Consider the following 22,437-nt stretch of genomic DNA (forward strand, 5'->3'; position numbering starts at 1 on the left):
CCCCGCCACCGCCGGCCCATGTGCGGCCCCGATCGCCCGGCCCCGGAACCAGCATGGCCGCCGCACCCATCCACGGCCCGCCTGCAGCGCTGGGGCGCTGGCCGCCTCTGCGCATGCCCCGCGGACTGCAGCATGAAGCACTCATGTTCCGGGGCCCGCCGATTCCAGAACGTTCTGGAACGCTCATGCCCGCCGCGGGTCAGAGGTGAACTGACCTCACTTCCGGGCAGGGCCCGGCCCGGGACGCGGCGGGCGCTGTGCTGCGGGTCCGCAGTGCCCCCGGAGCGCGGCCGCTGCCGGGACCGGGACGTAGCCCCAGCAGTCGAAAACAAACGGTGGCTCTGAAGGCGTCCGGGGCCGATGCGGGGGGAGATGGCCCCGCCGGGGGGCGGGGCGCGGGGCGCGCATGCGCAGACCATGACCTTCTTCACGTGTGTGTTGGCGGCAGCACGGTCAGTGGTGCGGGCAGAGCGGCAGCGCCATGGTGAGTGAGGGAGGGAGCGGGCAGCGCCGGGGCCGTCGCCCGAGCGCCGCTGCACCTCCTGTCTTGCAGGGCGCTCCCGGTGCCGCGGGCACCGACACCCCACAGGGCCCGGCGGCGCCCCTGCTCGTCCCCCCGGCGCGGCCAGCTGCGGGGCCCCTGAATAGCCGCGGCCGCACCGCCGCGCACGGGTGTGCCCGGTCCGTGCCGCGGGCAGTGCCGAGGGCGGGCGGGAGGGAGGGAGGGAGGCAAGGAGAGAAGGAATGAGGGAAGGGGAGGTGGCGGGCGGGCAGCGCCGCAAGGTCACGCAGAACGTGCGGCAGAAGCGGCCACACCGTCAGACGCGGGGGCTGCGGCCGGGACGTGTCGGGGGTTCGGAGGGGCCGCCTTTGGCTGCCCCCAAGCGCCATCTGAGGGTTCCTCCCGCCGCAATGGTCGGAGCAGCCCGGGGACAGCGGCTCTGCGGAGAGGGCCGTACAGGCCATGGCGTGATCCTGCAGAAACAGAAATGAACCTTCTGTGCTGCACTCCCGGGCGCTCCTGCTGCTCTGTAACAGTTTTTATAGAGAACTTACACACTGAGGAACAACTGGGTAAAGACTGTACTGCCCCTGTTCTTTCAGCGGTATTGATTTTTACGATAATAGTGACGTGAAGAATTGCAACTTAGTGTAAAATGTTCGTGGTCGTAAGTCTGGCAGTTTTATTTCTGTGAAACAGCATCTCTGATCCTCTTTTTTAAGAGATGTTCTGTCTTTGCAGAATGAAAACTGACACAATAGGCAACCTTTTTGCCTTTTCCCTTTGTTGTCTTTCATCACTGTGGCAGTGACATCGGTTGGAGGGACACGCATCTTTCATGCGCTGTCTTTTGTTCGAGCTCTGCCTGTAACTATGTTTTCTCCCGCTTGTGTGTGTGTGTGTGTGTGTGTGAGTGTGTGTGTGTGTTGGTGAGTGCCAGCAAAGGGCACACGGATGCCAGGCCCTTGTTTCTGGCTCTTTCGAGTGTGGGCTCTGGGTACCTGTCTAGCGGAGCAGGAGCTCCATGTGACTTGGCAAGTTGCCATATCTATCCTTATAAATCAAAGCAAGTTCCTTCTTCCTGACCCCTGTTCGTTGGGATAAATGCATGTGCTTGCATATATCTAGCACGTGGGAATTAAACTGATATTTCTGAAATGCAGACAAGGAGCAGTGAGTAGTTGCAAAAAAACCCCTCAAAACCAAATGAGAGGAAAAAACCCCCCCTGACTCTGTTTAAGCAGAGGCAGATACAGAAACAGTTGAGCAGATGTAATACCTTCCTATTTCCAGGGGCTTGAACCTAAAGTTTTTTGTAAAGTCTATTTGTAGAAGTCAGTACAAGTAACTTGACAAGGCTCAGACTCCTGGATTTTCACATACCGTTATATGAAAGGTTAAGTCTTCAAAGCACTTGGAAAAGACTGACAAGGGGGCACATAGCTGGACTTCTGCTTCTTCAGTTTAAGCCACTCCACAAATACAGATGCAACTGTCCCAAGGGGTCCTTAATGATCTTCACATCTGGTTGTGAACTGAATAAATACAGTTCATATAATCAATAGTTGTGCTCACAGCGCTATAACAATTAAGGCTTTGGGGTTAAAAGCCTGCAGAGCTTTCCAGCCAGAGGAGTCTGCTCCGTCTGTGGGTGGTTTATTGCCCAGCTGGAGAACGTCTTCCTAAGGCTGAACTGTCAGGATTGCCCAGCATCTGACTGTGCCTTTAACGATTTCTGATGCAATCAGAGGTAGTATTTGCTTGCTGCTGTTAAATAAATGCCTAGTGGTTTTCTCAAACTATTAATTTATCCCGTAAGAGAAATCACTATGTGTTGGGGTTTTTTTTTTAAACTTGCATTTTTTTTTCTAATGGTCCTCTTGTTACAATGTACAATTACTTCCCCAGGCGGGAAAAGCATTTAGGAAATTTCTTCCCCTCTTTGATCGTGTACTGGTCGAACGGTGTGCGGCCGAGACAGTAACCAAAGGAGGAATCATGATACCAGAAAAATCTCAAGGAAAGGTGCTGCAAGCAACAGTAGTAGCAGTTGGATCTGGAGCCAGAGGAAAGGTAACTATCCTGAAGCATTCCATTTGGGTAGAATTAGTAATGGGATGGTAGTAGCTGGAATAGTGCCGTAAGAATGGGGTGGTTATAGTGCAAATGTGGTAGCTCACAAAAATGGATGGCTGATGGCTGAAGTTGGAAGTACAGACTCAGAAAGGAAGTAGAAATTCTAACTGTCTCTGGCCTTGAATTCCAGCATTCCTTTCATTAGTTGTAAAATGGAGTGGGGGTTTTTTGTGGTCCTGGAAGGACCAGCAGACTTCTTTGTTAAAATTACTACATGCCCAAATTTCTGTAAGTTGAGAAGGGTGGAATCCCAGAATGTGGTATCTTGTGCTGTGCAAAATGTTACTGTCCATAAGGATTAGGCTTATTGGACTAAACAAAATTGGGAATCAAAACAAATAAGTGTCATATAACTTTGTTAATTTTGCACATTGATTACATATCCAGAAACCATAAAAAAACCCCAGTCTTCACAAAAATTCCACTGGCTGTGGGCTTCAGCATCAGAAGGGCTTTTTTTCCACCAAGGCAGTGTTGAGTTAGCAGCACCACTGGAAAACAGGTTAAATTTCAACCTGGGCATGTTGACTTGGCCCTTCTTTACCATGAGCCCCTCCATACATACCCTGCTGGTTTGCGTCACTGTCTGATTTTTAAAGCTTTACGTTGTGAAATGGTGATAATATTTGACTAATGTGTTAATGTTTTATTTGTAATGCGAAAATTTAATTAAACTTTGTCAGGTGTTTCTAAACAACTGATTTGGCAGAAACAGTGACAAGTTGATCAAAGTAACAAAAATGGGAAAGTGCTTTTAACTGGCACTTGGAGAAATTAGCCTTGGCTATAGGATACAGAAATGGACTTTCTCCCTTGATTTTACAAAGGGGTTTCATGGTTCTTTAAGTGAAGTCCTGTTCAGTGTGTCAAATAAAGACCTCACAGTACTTACAGTCAAAACTAAATGCAGAGTTGTTGTGATTTCCTGAACTTTTTTTAATATGTGGATGGATCATTGTGGTTTAGAGGAATTTTAAGGATTTCTTTTTTTTTTTATCTCCTTCAGAATGGTGAGATTCAGCCAGTGAGTGTAAAAGTTGGTGAAAAGGTTTTGCTACCAGAATATGGTGGTACTAAGATTGTACTAGAAGACAAGGTAGGTTTCCCAACTTATGAGAGCAAATTAGGCTGGTTCTCCAAATGTCACACTGCCTGTGATAAACACTGGAGTTACTTTGTAGTGTTAGCAGCATTCCAGAAATGCAGGGGTTGGCATTCAAATGGGAGCAGGGGGACCCAGCCACCTTCTGGTACCTGTGGTATTTACTACTTTGGCCCCTGCATGAAAGGAAACCTCTGATCTGATCTTTGCTGGGTGGACAAAATGGTTCCATATGTCAAGCAGATTACAGGGAACCCAAAAAGGCTCTGAAATTACTGGGGTTATCCTTGCTTTTGACAGGGAAAGCTTGCAGAATTGTCTTCTTACAGTTCTTGTGCTTCCCACTACTAAAAGTAGTAACTTGGTAGCTCTCCAAAGAGTATCTTGTGAACAAAAAGAATGTTTTCCAGACTAGCTCTACATGTTTGCTTCTTGGTTAGCTCACTTTTGCTTTTGTACTTCATGACTGTGATAACCCTGACCTCAGAACAAAACAGGCTTTGCAAAACAACAAAAAACCCACTATGTCAGATACTAATGTTTCTTTTCTTTGCAGGACTACTACTTGTTTAGAGATGGTGACATTCTTGGGAAATACTTGGACTAAACCTGTTGCAGTATCAGTCATCCATTCCACTAAAATGCTGAAATTTTTCTTTCATCATGTAAATAATGTCCTTTATTTTATAATAAGCAGGCATTGAGTCTTTGAAATAACTTGTGATCTCACTGTAAGGATGGAACACAAATAAAAATATGTACAGTCAGAAATCAGTTGATCTTGCTTGAGTTCCATTGAACAGTGAAATTTGGATGACCACCAACCAGCCTTAATTATTCCAAACAACACCATTTTATATCCTTATCTCTGTACTGAGGTTGTAAAGGTCTTTACAATAAACTTATAAAACTCTTCTGCTTCTGTCTCAGTTTCTGCTGTTGCTCAGTGAAACTGAGTCTCGATTGTGTAATGAACTAATCTCTCTGAAACATTCAGTTGTAATAATATGTTATTTTCCCCAAACTTGTATGAAATGAATGTGAAAGGGCTATCAGGCAGATGCATTCATGCTGGGTCTTTCAGCTATCTCCCTTGCACATTGAACTCCTGAGACAGCATGGAGGGGGTTAACTTCCCTTATCTGAAGACCCTGAAACACTGGAAGGTTAAAGCACACAAAGCACCCTGCCACAAACAGCCTGTCCCCCAGGAGAATAGAGGAGCTTGGTACTAGTCCTGTCTGTGCTAGAGCTGAATCACCCAGTTCATTGATGAAGCAGATAAGAATGGTTATTCTTGCTTATCTCTCAGTGAATTTTGCCAATAGAAAATGACTTCCCCACAGCAGTTAGGCAGAAGGGAGGCTAATGCTGAGCTTCAGTGAAGTTCCTTTACTGATTACTATGCTGTTGCACCCAGATCTCCAGCTTTCCCATGCCTCGGTAGAGACCCGATTTCATAAACTGATTTATACTTAACACACCGTTCTTAAATAGCAAGACATTTACTCAAGTAATGCTGAAGTAATCAGATTTGCATATTTCTAGCCACTCTATCTTGCCTTGAAAAAGATTCAAGGTTGTTCATGCAGGAGTACACAAATCTGCACTTTACACACTGTTCCTAGTGACACTTTGAAAGCTGGTGTGGGTACAGTGACCTAGTGCAGTCTAAGAACACACACTCTGTTAAGATGCTCTTGTTGTAGTCTGGGTGAAGTAAGTCAGTATATGACTTACTGCTGCTGAAACTGTTGACTGTAGTTGAACTGTGCTTCCATTCCATTCAAGCTGATAAATCATTGCTAGATACATTATAACCCTTATTCTGGGAGTAACACCAAGGAACTGTAATGAAAAATATTTTTCAGCAGCTGCACTAGGGAGCTCAGACACGCAATCTATTTTGAACATTTGAATGTGTTTGTAGTCTGAAACAATGTATTTTCTGCCAACAGAAAATTCCTCCATCAGCTGAACTTGAGCACAGAGGTGAGCTGGAGCCACATTTTTCCCTAAATGCCAGTGATCCCCCAGCTGTCCCACTAGGAGCTGCATTTGACAGTCTTGGCTGCAATGTCTTTTGTTCCCCACAGCCCTGGGGTGTGCTCCTAGTTGGCTGGTTACCCCTGCCTGCTCTGGAGCTGCAGGCAAAGCAGGCACCAGTCCAGTGGTTCAATTTGCACTGAACTGTGGACTGACAGAGGAGGTGCTCAATTAATAAAAATACATGTTTTAGTATAAAAGATGAAATCTGCCCTGTTGGCGTTTTCCTTCAGTAGTTCCAGCACTGCACGTCAGAGCTGAAACTTAAGATAACCACAGGACAAGTCCCTTGAAAGACAATTGATTGTGTAATGAAACACAAACTCCCTGAGAAGCACTATCTCCCCCTAGAGCCAGCAGGCTTTTATCTTCCACGATAAGGTAGGCGCTCTGGTGCAGTTACATACCAAAGAGGGGAAGGTATTCTAGATATTTCCAAACTACTCAGGGAAACTAGACCCTCATCTCAATGAGAAAAAAAATGCAGTAGGAATTAACTCCCAACAGAGAAATGTTTAGGCTTGACATTTCAGCATTTCTTTCCGTGATGGCTTTTAGAGACGAATTAAGTAGGATCACTGAAGTCTCACCACACAAGCCTGGCTGCCCCCAGCTCTGCCTCCAGCCCGTGCTTTCAGCCCCAGCAGATTTTCAGCAGCTTGATACCGTGCTTATTTAGTCAAATATCTAGCATGGCTGTACCTACCAGTGTTTACATAACTGATTAAAACCAGAGGTCACACTTAGATGGGAATAAGTAATGTACAGATGTGGGGGGAAAATAGCATTCCTGAGCCTAATCAAATTGAGGACATGCTTGAACATCTGCTGGATGGACAGACAGGGAACATTCTATTCTTGCACTGTGAGGCTATCACTGCAAGCAAGGACAAGGCTACTGCTGCACAGCCAAGGTGATCCGTCTGCTGTTACTGTCTTTTAGTCCATGACTGCATGCCAAATTCTATATCCCTCAGGTTCTACAGAGGAGAACAGAATCAATCACAAATCCTCTTTATCTGCTGTGTTGTTCCTGTAGGAATTTAGGCTTCTTTATTCCACTGTTTTCTAGATTATTTCAGAACTTCAAATTTAGCATAAATGTTGCATGTTGCCCTACCTGCCTTTTTGGGGGGGATACAGTCCTTTTCCACCTTTCTTCAGTCTATCTGAATCACAAAGAAACAAGATGGATTCCCCCTCCTTTTGTGACTTTCCTGTCTTAACATTTCAGAACAGTTTCCATGAGCAGCAGCTTTATTATTTTCAGAAAGCTTTTATCATCCTGGTTATGTTATCCTGCCGTGGTAAGACAAGGATGAAACATTTACATGCCAACAGAGGAGAAAGGAAGGCCAGGACCCCAACAACACATGAAGGGTTAGTAAGATTTTGGCCAAATATTCAATTTTTCATTCTTGAAAGCCATGAGGCAATGAGGACCAGCTGAATCAAAACCCTGAAATTAACGTTGATCAGATTTTGTTTAAAAGCAACTTGAAATCCAATAAAATAATGAGCAGCTTTCAGGAACACAGGGTTAATTATCAAGAGGCAACATGAGATACCCTACAGACTTCAACATCTTAATAAACAGGGCAGATTTCTTTCCTTTTTTCTACAGAATCCTGAGCCAGTTGCAGATTAAAGTAACAGATACATATTTCTCTCTGAGAGGTATTTCTTCACAGTCAGATTTATTTCCATTTTAAAAGCAAGATGGCCATGAAATAAAAGTCAGAGACAAATGAAAATGTCAAATCCCCAACTCTCCTGTGCTAGAGATACCAGTTAAACCTTGAATATGATGAAAGGAAAAGAAAACAAACAAAAATAACCCTAACAAGCTGCTGAATTTTGAAGGACTTAGCTAGAAGTGCTTTTATTTTGAGACTAATTATAATATCAATCTCATAAAAAAATTAATGTCAGAATACAGCTGATCTCATGAGGTGAGAGGACATTTGTACCCTTCATTCTAATACACCAATTTCCCTGAACATTTTTAACCTTCTGATGGTTTCTTACACGAGCTGAGTTTCACCACACGACCCCAGCAGCTAACTAACATCTCTGGGGCAGCAGTGCCGACCAGCAGTAAAAAAGTAACTAATGCAAACTGAACTGGGGTGCCTGAAGTCAGGAGCCGGCCCCGTGTTACAGTGTAACGTGAGGGTCGGTGTAAAGTGCGGAGTAGCTGGGCCAGGCGGTGACCGGGGCACCCATTTCTCCTCGCTCCCACATTGCCCAGCTTTCAGCTCTTCCCTGCCCTCCAGAACACCGCAGGGTCCTGCCCATGGCATTGCTCAAGCAAAGCCAGGGTTCAAAGTGCGCTTCTCTTTCTGATGGGAAAGCCTATTTAGACATTTTCCAATGTTTTCAACCTAGAAATGTTTCACAAACTTAACTGTCTGTGGGTAGAAGGAAGAGGTTTTAACATGGGGAAGCACGTGTTATTTAGAGCAAATTAATTGAGTGAGGAGGGGAGCTACACAGAGCATTCATCCTGTAAGGTGGTGGAAGCAGGGGCAGCACCACTTCTCCACTTCTCAGGACACAACACACACCTGCAACCACTTATTCACTGTTTGGATAAGGGAGGTATCTCACCTGTGCCTTGCTGCTTCACAGCCTCTCAGACTGAAGCAATTCACCCTCCTTTATTTACTCTGTGCTCCTTTCTGCCATCTATTCCCTAGAAACAAGGAAGCTTCCAAAATATTTTCTTCCTGCTAACATGAGCCACTCTGGTCTTCCAAAATGTTTAGTTTAGTTGCTTGTTCTTCGCTTAACAACTGTATATTTCGAATACGGGAGCTGGAATGTTTTTTAAATTCGCACCGTTAGGGTTTGTTTCATACAGAACTCCACGGACTGTGCGGAGACAAGACAGGACTGACTGACCTTGCGGGGGCGCCCGCACAGCCGGGGCTGCCGGGGGGGTGCTGATGAAACAGGGTGAAATCCGCAGGGTGGATTTCCTCAGCAACCACTCCGCTCCACAAACCCGGCAGCTCGTTCGCCGCTGCAGCCGCCGGAGCCGTGCCCCCCTCCCGGCCGTGCGTGTGTGCGGGGTGTCGCTGCTGTCCCTCAGGAGGACAAAGCTCCGCCCTGGGGAAGAGGGACCTGTGGCCGCCCACACGGCGCTGCCCCCCAGGGAAGCGGATCGGAGGGGGCGGGAATGTTGAGGGGGCTGGCGCTGGAGCCGTCCCTCAGGGCCGCCCCGCCCGCTCTCGCGAGAAGCCGTTCCCGCCCCCCCCCGCGCGGCCCCGGGCACATCCGGGCCCCGCGGCACATCCGGGCCGCGCTCGCCATGGTCATGGCGGAGGGCACGGCCGTGCTGCGGCGGAACCGCCCGGGCACCAAGGCGCAGGTGAGCCCCCGCCGCTGCCCCGCGGCCCCCGGGCGGGCACGGGCAGCGCCGCTGTCGAGGCGCCGCCACCCGCCGGCCCGGCGGGGCAGTGTCGCGGGCCACGCCGGGCCTACCGGGACTGGGGCGGGCGGCGGCGGCAGCCCCGCTGCGGGGATCGCTTTGTTGCCGCCGGGGGGGAGCGGAGCGGGGACGGTGGCGGCTCCTTCCCCACGGGTCCGGCGGGTCGGCGCCGCCCCCCGGGGCTGCCGAGCTCGGGGCGGGGGCTCGGGCCGCGTTCGGCCTGATGGGTGAGGGACCGGACGGGGGCCTCGGCGGGCCGGGCGCACTGTGACAGCCGAGGGGGGCGGCTCCCGGCGCTGGCAGGCGCTGCCGGTGTTGTTAGTAAAACACGGAACGCACAGCCCGGCAGGGAGCCCACCCACCGTGTGCCGCACCTGCCGGCCCATCCCACAGGGGAGTCATCCTGCCCTTACGTAACTGCGCTCCCGGCACTGGGAGCCGCTGGTGTCACATCGCCTCTCTTCATCGACACTAAATTCGTGTGTTTCTGGGGTCTCAGGGTCAGCTGGAAAAGGCACGTCTCGCTTCAGAGATGTGGTCTGTGAGGCCTCGGTGTGAGACTTTTACTCTGCTTTTGGAAGGAGAGCTCACAGTCAGAAAGGAGCAGTGTATGACAAAAGGTGTTTCCTCCTTTTATCATGACGTATCAAAGTAAAACTATTACACAACCGTGGAAATCAGTTCATTCTATGGGTGTTTACTCTGTGAATGAGATGGAACGTTGTGTGCCTTTCATAAGTTTTGGGTTATCCTGAAAAACAGTAAGCTGGACAGGGACCTAGATTTTGTCAAATATTATGAAGTTCATGTAGGTTGAAGAGTTTTGTGTATAGCGATGATTATTTTTTTTACAGACATGATTTCTTTTTTTTTGATTACACTGGTATAGTTATTAATTGTGTGAATACAATTAGTTGATGATATTTCAGCCGTGGGTATTCCCTGTAGGTATTTTCTCCGGAGGTGACTTATTCTCTCAGGAGCAGATTGCTGAGCTTTGCAGCTGGGACATTTTCACTGAGTCACTGAACCTACTGGGATGGCCAGGGCTCGCTGATGTGCAGGATCTCTGGATGGTATGAGGGAGTAGCACTACGTTTTAGATACAGAAAATGCAGAGTGAGAAAACGCCTGTGTGGGATGGTCGTAGGAGCAGCAGATGGGAATTGCTGCAGAACGCTGAGGTGAAACTTGAGGAGGGTTTTGTCACTAGCAGGGCTGACGACCATCCAGGTGCTGACCTAGGGACTGTGGTACCACGTTAGGCCAACGTGGCATTACAGCTCAGTTCAGAGAAGATGTTCTCAGTGCTGTGTCACTGCTGGGATTTTCAGTTTGATAACCATTGTACAGTGCTGCTCTCTACAGACCTCTTTTCTTCCCCATTCCTACCACGTGAAATGGGCACTCTGTGCAGTATTTAATGGTAGAAATCCAGGCTCAGTGGGTGTTAGAGCAAGGCGTGGAGAAGTGATGATGTTCACATGCCGAGTCACGCAGAACTTTCATTTCAAGACATTCTACTCTTGCAACGTGAGGAGCGTGAGTCCCGTCTCACCCTGTTTCTGCCAGGACTGTGTGCCAGGACCTGCTTCTGTTAAGATGGAGCTTCCTGGAATTGTATAAACTCCATCTATTTTCCTGCATGGTCAAGCTTGTTGTAGGCTGTGCGTTTTTATTCCTCCCCCTCTAGGTTTGTTAAATTGCTTTAAACTTTTTTTTTTTTTAACAGGATTTCTATAACTGGCCTGATGAATCCTTTGAAGAAATGGATAGTACATTAGCTGTTCAGCAGGTATTCTTACTTACATGAAATGTTGTTAATGACGTCATCCTATTTTATCTGCTTCGGATGTTGCTGCACAGCAGTGAATTTCACAAGCAGCAATTTATATTAAAAAACTGTAACTGTGTTAGTAGAAATAACTGGAATTCCCATGTCTGGTTTAAACAAATCAGATTTGAGAAAACAGTGGGGGTTCCTACGAGGTTTGGGTTTTTTTTTTTGACATATATGTTGTAAAAAAGCTGTAAAATTTACCCATTCTTTTACCTTTTCTAATTGAAGAAAAACCTTTTTCAGATCTGGCATTTTTTAATACCCATTTCCTTACCCCACCCATCTACTCTTTAACTTTTTAGTCTGTCAGTCACTTCTTAAAGAGAAAAACTAAGTCCCTCAAAGATGCCCTAGATATCCCCTCTTACTATAATTACAACAAGATCTAGATTTCTTCCTCCTCCCTCTCCTAGTACATTCAACAAAACATAAGGGCAGACTGTTCCAACATTGATAAGATCCTTGAACCTCCTGAAGGCCAGGATGAAGGCGTGTGGAAGTATGAACATTTAAGGTAAGAATCCATCTTTTGTCAGCGTTGTGTCTTGGTTCTGAGTTTTGTTCACCGATAGTGGTAGTGAGTCAAAAAAAAAAAAAGGAACCTGATTTTTCTGCTATTGAGTATGGGTACTATTTTCTGGATTCCCAGTTCTTTCCAAAGATTTATAATGCATTCTGATCTAGTGCTTTTGATGTTTTTTTTAAGACAATGTTAAGTCACTTCAAAAGCTGTATTAGCATGTCTTGAATATGAAAATATAGTCATGAATTTCCATAGCACCTTCTCATAGTGTCATCAGTTCTTCATCTCTGCTAATTGGGAATGTGATTTCCACATGCTCTCAGTGCTTTTTCTGAAACTTGCAGGAAAATAGGCTTTAGCTGGGAAAGCAGGAGTACCCTTGTCCTGATTTTTATGTTTCTCATAAGTGTATCTTCTGAGTTTATCAGATACACTTTCAAGAACAAGAACAGTTCCAAGCTCCTCCTAGATTTATACACCTTGACTTTTTGCCTCCTGTTTTCTTTTTCTCTTCTCTGGTCTGGAATAGTTCTAATAGGTACAGAGAATCCTCAAGAAAGGAAAAAGTGTACGTACACAATTGCAAAAGACACATTTTAAGGATTTCCCCTGTCCTTTCACATACACCAAAAAGCTTGGTAGATTCATAGAAGTGACTTGTCGCTAAATACTTGTCAGTTTTAGAAAATTTATTCAGATTTTCTTGTAGGATGGAGGGGGAAATTCTCATAAGTTAAAGAATGCACTTCCAGATTCATGCCAATGAAAACAGTATTTTCAGAAGTCCCATGCTGATAATGATCTGTGGTAGGACTTTAGCCACTTAAATTATTACAAGTACATCTCAGAAGGATGCAATGATCCAGCTGTATGAGTTTAAAACTTTCACTCTTAAGAAATTAATTTTATTGAAGTGTCCTTTTTTTTTTTTTTTAGTCTATATTTGTGAAATAGCACTTGCTTTCATAACAAAGCTGGTATCTTAAACACTCACTAAATTATTTATTAAGCTCAGCCTGTACTGTCAGTTAAGAATTAAAATAAAATTGTTTAGCTGAATAAAAAAAAAAGCATCTACTGGTGTTAAGAAGATCAGAATGTATACCCTGTTTTTTATGAGATATTTCCAGCGAATAAACAAATAGTTGATTTTTATGCTGCTGTGTTCCAATTTTTTTTAGACAATTCTGCCTTGAGCTCAATGGATTAGCTGTCAAGCTTCAGGTAATTCTTGAGACTTTTATATTGTATAGGGGGGGAAAGACTTTTTGTATTGTGTAGATGCAGAGTTTGCAGAGCTTTCCTCTAAATTTATACACACAGACCTAACCAGTGGTTTGAGGTAAGAGTTTTGTAGGGTTTTATTCTGGCAAATAACCCTTTTTTTGTGGGGGACAGGGCAAGGAAGTGATTTGAAAAGATGAGCTCATTTTTGCTGCTGGGTGGTTTTCTTAACTGAACAATTGTTTTAACAGAGTGAATGTCACCCTGACACGTGTACTCAGATGACAGCAACTGAACAATGGATTTTTCTTTGTGCAGCTCATAAAACTCCCAAAGAGGTATGAATGTATTTTGGAAAACTAAATCACTGAGCCCAGTGATGTAGGAGTTGTTTTTCACAGCTGGTATGTTCATGAGAGCTGGCTCCCTAGTCAAACCAAGTGCTTATGTGGGTTAGGAATATCACTTGAGCTGTTCCTCTTTGCCACTCCGTAGCGTTTTACAAAAGAACAGGATGAGGTAAGAAGGAACTGCTTTTTAGCTCAGTATTTGTGAGACTGCACATTCCTCTCTTTTCTTTATTAATTTGTGCTGAGCCAGCCTGAAACTCCAGGGAAAAAGCTCTTTGCTTAATGGACAGAATAGTACATGCTGAGAATAGGTTGTCTTCTTCAGATTTTGGCCTTGATCCACAGTGTAAGCCTGACACTCAGGAAGTGACTGCACATGCAGTCTTAGGGGAGTTACTCCTAAAAGGTAGTGGAGCCATAAAAATGCTTCATGTCGAGTAGGTTTATCAGCATGGCAGTAGCTCATCTCCCTCAGTGTCCTGTTACTTCAAACTTTGTTCAGATCTTCTGTTGAACAACTTGATACATTTTCTTTTTCCTTCAGAAGGTGTTTGTTACTACTGGCTATGGCAGTAGTGCAGTCTGTCATATTTAGCTTTGTATTCATCTTCCTGAATAAGAGTATTGGTTCTTTTTAATCTTATCCCTTTTCTCCTGTAAGCTTTTTTTCCTTTTTGTTCTGCTTTTAATTTCCTGAGATGTCTTGATTCAGCTCTGAAGGCCAACTTCTTTCCCCCTCCCTCCTTGAAGCCCTGTCCCCACTCGGTATACTGGCATGTCTGGCAGTAAGTGTTTTACTCAGGCTGCTTTTTACCTCAGCATGCAGCACTCAGCTCCTGTTCTCCACATCAGTACTATCTACCTAGTAATGGTCACATGGAGCCTTGACCTGCTGACAAATAATACAGCTGAGAAGTCTTCTTCCTGACACTGGTGAACAGCAATATGGACAGATGTTCGTGCTCTCAGCCTGTCTCAGCCTGTCTCAGTCTGTCTTTACTTTTTTCCTTCTCCTGTACTTGACTGCAGAGCCAGGGCTTGGCTTGTTATACATGTAGTTACACTCATGATTCTAGTTTTCTTTGCCAAGGGAAAAAGCAGGGATAGATTTAGGTGCAGGTTTGGGTTGAGAGCCTGTAAAGAGTGAGTCTGGCAACTTGACTATGTGGGAAACAAATGAACTGTGAGGTAACCATCATCTTTCCTTTCAGTGCACTTCCAGCATGTATTCTTATTATACACCTTTACTTACAGAGATGCATAAAATTCACTTACTCGTGTGCATAATTACATTTCCATAGTAAATTTTTTTCTTGAAATAATTTACATGGGTTGTGAAACAGAGGAAAGAAATGGCTCACTTAAGGAGGAAATGTAGTTATACCTTCAGAAGCAATGTGAAACTTCTGGGAATAAAAATGACCAGTGAATTTAAAAGCATCAGGAGACATAATTAAAATGCTTCTTTTTAAACCAGTTCTGTGACAAGAGCATGTGCTCATACTTGTGCTCACTCACTGTCTGTTTCTGTAGTGTCCTGCTATAGACTACACCAGGCACACACTTGATGGAGCTGCATGTCTTCTGAATAGCAATAAATATTTCCCCAGCAGGTAAAAACACTTTCTCTTGGGAGGAGGGAGGGAGGGAGGAGGTGGCACCTGACACTCACAAAACACGTGGAAAGGCGTAATGCATTTTTCATGGACTACTGCTGGAACTGTCAGAAGTCCTGCATCTGTCACAAGTTTCTAGGCCTATTGCCCCTTTTAAGCCAAGGAATAATTGCTTATTTAAATAGTTTACCATTTACTGGACCTGACAGATGCTTTTTAGGTGGAAACTGTTTTACTAATACCTGTTAGTGTTATGGGGCTTCTATGGGAGCAGTGCCCACCTAAGTAACAGGCTCACCTTTAGAGAGATGCTGCAGCTCTAAGGACTTAAAACAGTATGACAGGAAAGCTTCCAGAGGCCAACAACAGTGTACTGTGGGACAGAGCAACCACACGAGACAGACTGAGGGTACTGAATGGGCAGCTCACATCACAGAAACCCCCTAGAGAAGTCAAGATTACTGTAGGAATCCAGTATTGACAAGGAGGTTCAACTGGAAGTCTTTTTTTTCTTTGCCCATCAGTGCTGGAAACCAGAAATCCAGCCTTCACCGGAATAACTGATGATGATTAACTACATGCAAAACTGTTTTTGTAGTCAGAGTACAATCTGTAATTTGTAAAAACTTACAATTTGTAAGTGTGGAGCTTTCACCAACATTTTTACTTTGCTTCCAAAAATAAGCAATTGCAGACACAGATATCTGCAATACTTAAGTCTAAATTCCCTATGCAGTATGCATACAGTATAGTTTTAGCAATCAGAATTCGTGTCAGTGTGTATCTCACTCCTTAGCTCTGTTATGTAACCTTTCTCCTGGTGCTTACAGGGTTAGCATAAAGGAATCCTCTGTAGCCAAATTAGGATCAGTGTGCCGAAGGATTTACAGAATATTTTCACACGCTTATTTTCATCACCGGCAGATATTTGATGAATATGAAGTAAGTAGTTTCAAATTACATCGTGAAAGCAGGGCATTTACTGAAGTTACAGCTGTGATATAATTGTATAAGACATCTTAGTCCTACCAGAAGATCTGTATTCAAGTGAAGGATTGATTATAGTAGATTCCAGTTTTACAATAACTGAAAAGCTGTTATACATTCACATAAAAATTCATTTATATTATTAGTTACCTGATTATGGTTTCCCTTCATTTTGGGATAAAGGGTCAAAATTTGAGAGTTTTTGTACAAAGAACTCAAATTCATCTTGTTTTCAAGATTCTGAATGTATTCAAGCATTTGATGTAGTTAATACTTCTAATATGTGTATTATATATATCTATATATATCCTGTACAAGTTAAGGAATTTTAATTGTAAAACTAAAGAAAAGGAGTGACTGGTGGCAGCTTGTGCACCTCCAGTAACCTTTGTTTGTTTTTGTTATGGGAAAGTAGAAATTAATAGATAAAAAGGAGATAAGGAGTGTAGCTGGATATAAAGGGAAGCCTTTGCCAAATCCCTCTTAAAGTTGCTGGAACAGCTGTGGAATGGCTGTGCCCTGTTTTGTTTACAATAGTACATGTACAAGGAATTGCAGAACTATATTGACATTTAAATATATTCTTGTCTAAGTGCTGTTAAATTGAGCTGTGACTTACAACTTCAGTAGGTTTTTTTATTAATTGCAGTAACTAAGCAAACAATAAAGATACAAAGAAGCAGTTAAAAGTTTACTATTTAAGCATGACTACTTCTTTGTAAGACTTGTAAATCTAATGCAACAATTACATATAAACAGGGGTTTTTTTTACGTTTCTTCCTAATTTTTTAAAATAATCCTTCTGTACATACTGTTTTTTCCCCTTTTTTTCCATCTCCAGAATGAAACTTTCTTGTGTCACCGGTTCACTAAGTTTGTGATGAAGTATAATCTGATGTCCAAGGATAACCTGATTGTACCGATTTTGGAAGAAGAAGTGCAAAACTCAGTGTCAGGGGAAAGTGAGGCATGATGGGACCGGCAGTACAGAAGCCTGTACTGACTAAAAACAAAACATTAATGACGTACTGTATATATCATTTTAGACACTTCAATCACGTATCTTCATAGCTTTGTTTAGTACACTTTTTGTATGCTGTGTGCATTGCCTTTTAATATGGGAAATACTTTTAAGTTATTCATGAGCTGTATATTCATCAATGTGGCACTCATGGTTTTTAAATAAAAGTAGTAGTATCTGTTTATAATGCCTGTTAATAAAAGAATTTACAGTTCTCTAAAACTGCTGCTAAACAATCATTGAATCACAATCCTGAAGAGGTGTCTGATTGGGTGGGAAAAACAGTGAGATGAAGATTTCACACCAAGCCATTTTGTAATGCAGTACCTATATTAAGTCTTAGTTCAAAGATTATCACCTTAAATATATAATTCTGCAAGGGTCTCCTTGCAATGTAGCTTACTCCTAATTTACCTTTTATTTTTTTAAGATGGCTTTGTAGATTTACTTCTGGATGTGCATATTGCTGTATGTGTATATCCAAATGCTAATAGGATCTATAGTATTAACCCAAAGGACAATTTCACTATGCTATTGAACATATATATTCTTGATATATATCTAACACACTTTCTGGACTTGCTTTTTTTTGTTAACAGTGGAGGTTTGTGTACAGCAGGGGACAGGTGCTGTCCTGTTAAGGCAGACTTGACTTCTCCAGTGCACAACCCCTCTAAAGAATACCTGTGCGTATTGGTGGCAACTGCTTACAGATTATACCTCAACTACTCATGTTACACTACATAACACACTAGCATGGGCTCTGCTTGTATTCCTAGAACAAACATTAAGTACCTGAAATAATGAATGCCATTCTTTGCAAGAGCTAATCATGTTTTCGACATACGTTTGTTTCTCTTCATTCCACCTGAATTATACTGACAGAAAGATTTGGATTCATGCTTCTGTTCCCTAGCAGATGTTTATTTGAAGCTGTGTTTGCAGATTTGCAATAACTGACAATTTCCATGAGTGCTGCTTAATTGTGTTATGTCTAGAATGATAGAACTAAATGTTTTAGAGATGCATATAACAGAAGTACTGCTAAGTGTACATGAATGCAGGGTCTAAAAGCAGTAGCAGTGTTCTTATATTAAATGAATTTTGCATAGCTGTTTAAGAAGTTAGCTGGTTGTTTCTCTTTGAGGTTGCCAGGAGCCCTCTTTATTTCTTTCAGCAGGTCAGAATGGTCTAGCTCAGCTGGTTTCAATAATTTACACTTTGTTTTCTACATTATATTTACATGGAAAGAAGGGAGTCCACCTATTTTTATTGTCTTTTTTTCATAATATACTAAACATGCCTTAAATTCTATGTTTCTTTATATGAATCAAGCACACCTCAAGCAACTGTATCACCTGGATGTAAAGGGAATTAAAACGAGAAAATAGACTAAGCTTAAGTACTTCAACAGCTGTATTCTTCAGCAGCTCTTTTTGTCTCATGTTTATCATTGTAATTGCAGGGTAATTGCATGAGCTGTTGTCTGAGTGAAAGTAGCTTTAGTTGCTGTCTATACACTTAGCTGTAACTGGCCTTGTATAGACTGGGTTAACCTGATTTTGAAGTTTGTACTGCAGGTAGGAGAACTGCATTCTGGAGTTGCAAAATGTATTTAGCTTTGTTACAGTCTGCTCTAGGACCATCCATGGTGTGGTTCCTCTGTCCACTCACTCTGCCTGTGTATAGTGGCTACAGTGACTGAGACAGGCAAAAACATGTAACTGGTGTTGCTAATTACATTTCCTCTACAAAATTGAAGAAAATGATGTGGTGCTCAGGACTGCATTAAAATTTTAAACCTCTTCCTCTTACGCTTTAAGAGTTTCACTTCAAAATAAGACTTGGGAAGTTTTAATCCTGTTTATTCTCATTCAGATTTGCACTGTAAAGTTGACTTGCTATATTAAGCTGATTTTATATATAAGGCCTAAGTGAGACACTGCTTGTATTTTCCCTTGCTATTGTTTACATGAGTACTGTGTACACACATGTGCCTGGATGGTACCATAAAACTTCAGTTAGCCTAAGCAAACCATTGATTTGTCTAATAAATATTAACACATTTAATTTAGACTCTACATAATAGGGAAACTGAGACTGTCTTTGAACTATATTGTAAAAAAAAAGGATGAAATTAAACTTGTTTCTTTATCCATACTACGATATTTTGGCAAGTTATTCTCACTTTTCATGTCGTCCAAGAATGCAGCAACTGCGTGCTTCCAAGAGAACCTTCAGTGCTCTCCCCTCTGCTACAAGGTGTGCTGAAGTCAAGCTGCATGTTTTCTTTCAAAAGCAGAGAAATACAATACTCATTAGCAACTCAGAAGTCAGACCTCAAATTTATACACCTCTCAAAACAGAAAATGGTGGTCGTACAGTCAAAGTGTCAGATCTAGAAGAGGGCCTTCCAGATACAAAGTAAGCATATTATGACAGAAAGTCACAAATGCAAAAGCAACTGTAAGCAAAAACTAACTTCCAAATTATTTTTTCCTTCATCACTGAGGTTTTTCCTGATTTTTGGCTTAGTGTATCTTGCAACACATCAGCCTTTCCTTTTAAGATTTTAATTCTCTCACATGTCAAAGTTCATCTGCTTAAACAGATCAGAACAGGTCATCAGACCAGTTCCTCTAAACCACTTTGTCCCTTCATTTCAAGTTGTGCTTACCTCAAGCCAGGGATGTTCACTTCTTTAAATCATAACACTTGTCTAAATTCTGATACAGGAATTTGGCGTTGAAAAATGTAAATCTTAACTTACATGATTCTCTAAATTAATCCATAGGGAATTGTCAAGACAGCAGCTTGCATTTTTTGCCTTCAAAAGAATAACAGACTAACGACAAGGAAAGCCTAATCAGCTTTTAATAGATGGCTGTAAGTCTATCAGGCTTTGCCCTGTGAGCTGTCTGGATGTACAGACAAGACTGCAGGAAAGCAATTCTAGCTTGAGGCAAGGCATACATTGATTTAACTCATTTAATATCAGTGTGAGACAAACATAATAAACCAACTGATTTGGTAAGTGCTTTTAATGGTGAGAACCTTCCTATATGAACTACAGAGAAGATCTTACCCTTTACAAAAATAGCACTTTACAGATAGGAAACACAGAAGTTAAGCAACAGTTTATTGCAATTGAGCAGGTATGTAAATAAACTGTTCTGACAATTATGAGCAGGGTACAAAACATTTAACATTGGACAGCTTCTTCCTGTTTGTAAACACTAGAAAACTACTTCCTCTCCAAACAATTTAAGCATCAGAAAGTATAAACATTCCTTTGCAGAAGTTAATGAACAGTACTGGCTGCCTTCTATCTCTGTTCTGATGGTTGCAGGGCATTTCTCTTGTCAGGTACAGGTAAGGGACTTTCCTACTACATTCAGACACACGGGCTGCCCCTGACTGAAGCCCTGGCATTGAGTAAAAATGTACTTCCTTTTTCTGTCAGAGAACGCATCCATACTTTGATTTGCAATTCTTACAATAAAAAGTAAGTTAATGGTAACATGGAAGCTGAGCAGTGTGTGTACATATGCACACATAATAGCATACAAAAAGTTTTGTTAGTCACTCTCACACCTCTTGTGATTTACAAACTTCGTTTACTTAATGGACAGTGGTGGTCACCCACACTAGTAGAGGCACAGCTAAATGCTCTGGTTGGTAAGAGCAGGTGATGAAATGAGTCTTTGAAATTACAATCCTGTACACCCAAAATGCATTCTCCCCTTCTCACTTATCTAAGTGGGATATAGTTGTCTTTCAGCATTTTTAACTATAAAGAACAAATTAGAAGATTTTCCATAATTTGTTTCAGAAGCATTTTCAATTTAGTCTGTTTCAGCATCCACACCTTAGGAAGATGGGTGGTTTACTGTGTTCTTTGACTAGTGTGTGAAGTCAGATATAACTCTTGCCCTGACTTTGAAAAGCAAGCCTTGCAGCAGGAGAGCACTCAGCTACATGCCACCAGTGATGAAACCCCTGGTGCTCACAATAATCTAAAGAACAGGAGAGGTGTGCAGTCAGACCAGTTTTTCACAGCCTGCTTCTGGTTCAGTGACTTTCAGAGACAATGTTTTTCCTTTCAGGAGTTTTTTGGTCACCTTTAAATCCACATAACTTTACACACAACATCCTGCACAAGGAATTCTACAGTCAGCTGAACAGATACCACAATTTATTTCAAACTGGCTACTTCCACTACCATGATTGCCCTGATTTCTTGTACTAAAAAAAGAATGCTGAGGAATTCATTCCTTTGCTACCCTCTGTGCCACTCACTTTACACATTTCTATCTTGGCTCCTGTCAGGTTGGGTTTTTTTCCCCCCATATGAAGAATTGTATTTTATTTTCTTCCATACAGAGCCTAAATGTAGCCCTGTGAGGTGAAAGACGATACAGACATGGGAAAACAAGATTAATATTTCTACAGCAGGGGCAACTTTCATACTGTGAGAAAAATGACATTTAAAAAACCCAGCTGTTCTTTAACAGGAATTGCTGAGTGTGTTCAGAGGAAACAATTTCACATATTTATACTGAATTAAAAAGACAGTAAAGAAATTCATAGGTTTGCAGCACTGCCAACACCTGTGAGATTCACAAGCAAGAACTAAAGTACAGTTAAAACTGGGGACTACTGGAAAGGAATACGATTTTATTTCAAGACAAGCCTTGCTAAAAGTAACAATTTAGAGTGTACCTGTGGATATCCATGTGATACCCTTGTACCAAAACAGAATCTCTCTTGTGAACCTCCCATAACTTGTAAGGGGAAAATCTCTTAAAATGATACTATTTTATTTGAATTTTCTGCACTCTCAACAGCTGATAAGATCTCAGTTAAATGATTCTTTTTATCCAAGTAATGTATTCTAGAAAGAGTAACTGCATTAAATTTACTACTTTATACTTTGTAACTCAAGTAGTTGTAGTTCAGTGTTGTTTAAGGATTCACTACTGTTAACCACCACGAGCAAGAATAGTGCTTAATAAAAAGTAATTTCTTTATGTATTTTAAAAGCTCCAACTTGAAATATTCAGAATTGCTGAAGTTTTTGACCAATTCTTGCTTATTTTACAGATTTGACTTGTATGGAGAATGACCAGCAGTTAAAATTACAAGCACACCAGAGTTTTGGATAACTTATGAAAAATACTTTTAAAAGGAGAGCAACATATTCCAAGTTGCTAAAGCCCAGCTGTTACTCCATTTTTAAAATGCCAGAGTTCCCTGGCTTTCTGCCAGAGACAGATGTAACACGTATGGCCGTCATTTCTTCCCCCTGTGTACCAGGGAGGAGATCCCTGCTAACTGTGACCACGACTGCTGTTCCCAGAGCAGCAGCTGCAAGAGGGAGCAGCATTTGGGTCAGGCTCTGCAGGGAACATCCAGCCCAGCCCCCTCCCTGTTAGCAGGGGGATCTTCCTCCACACAGAGCCCCAGACAGGGAACGAAATGCAAGGTTTGTGCCCCACATCTCTGACCTCAAAATGCTGGGAAAGCTGAGAGAGAAGCCTTGGCAAGAAGGGATTTCTTACCGTGCCTCCTATTATAGGTACTCCCTGTGCTCCCATTGCTCCCCACAGTGCATGCAATGGGAAAAAGAAGCTGAAGCAATGTCTCCAGCTCCAGGG

The 22,437-nt window shown here is 42.8% G+C and overlaps 2 protein-coding genes across 5 annotated transcripts in view; one reads left to right on the top strand and one right to left on the bottom strand.

The window, feature by feature from the left end:
* The first annotated feature begins 352 nt into the window (after positions 1–352).
* On the top strand, positions 353–18,946 carry LOC116789203 (MOB-like protein phocein). Of its 3 annotated transcripts, XM_032692731.1 has the most exons (9): positions 353–484; positions 2,411–2,575; positions 10,952–11,014; positions 11,473–11,573; positions 12,764–12,806; positions 13,058–13,144; positions 14,690–14,769; positions 15,603–15,714; positions 16,601–18,946. In XM_032692731.1, exons 1-9 carry the CDS (start codon positions 482–484, stop codon positions 16,730–16,732), a joined length of 786 nt encoding a protein of 261 aa, XP_032548622.1. In that variant the 5' UTR covers positions 353–481; the 3' UTR covers positions 16,733–18,946. The 3 variants fall into 3 exon arrangements, with proteins under 3 accessions (XP_032548622.1, XP_032548620.1, XP_032548619.1); XM_032692728.1 differs by lacking the exons at positions 353–484; positions 2,411–2,575 and adding an exon at positions 9,036–9,159; XM_032692729.1 differs by lacking the exons at positions 10,952–11,014; positions 11,473–11,573; positions 12,764–12,806; ... (2 more) ...; positions 15,603–15,714; positions 16,601–18,946 and adding exons at positions 3,645–3,734; positions 4,297–4,656 and having other exon boundaries at positions 354–484.
* RFTN2 (raftlin family member 2) overlaps positions 18,936–22,437 on the bottom strand; it is a 35,668-nt gene continuing 32,166 nt past the window's right edge. Inside the window, exon 10 of one of the 2 annotated variants that reach the window (XM_032692716.1) lies at positions 18,936–19,069. The gene's annotated coding sequence lies outside the window, so the exon portion shown is untranslated. Of the gene's footprint in view, positions 19,070–19,106 lie in introns of those variants that run through there. The other variant, XM_032692718.1, reaches the window with a different exon arrangement.

This window comes from Chiroxiphia lanceolata, chromosome 7 (assembly GCF_009829145.1).
Source record: "Chiroxiphia lanceolata isolate bChiLan1 chromosome 7, bChiLan1.pri, whole genome shotgun sequence".
In the NCBI taxonomy this organism is placed as follows: Eukaryota; Metazoa; Chordata; class Aves; order Passeriformes; family Pipridae; genus Chiroxiphia; species Chiroxiphia lanceolata.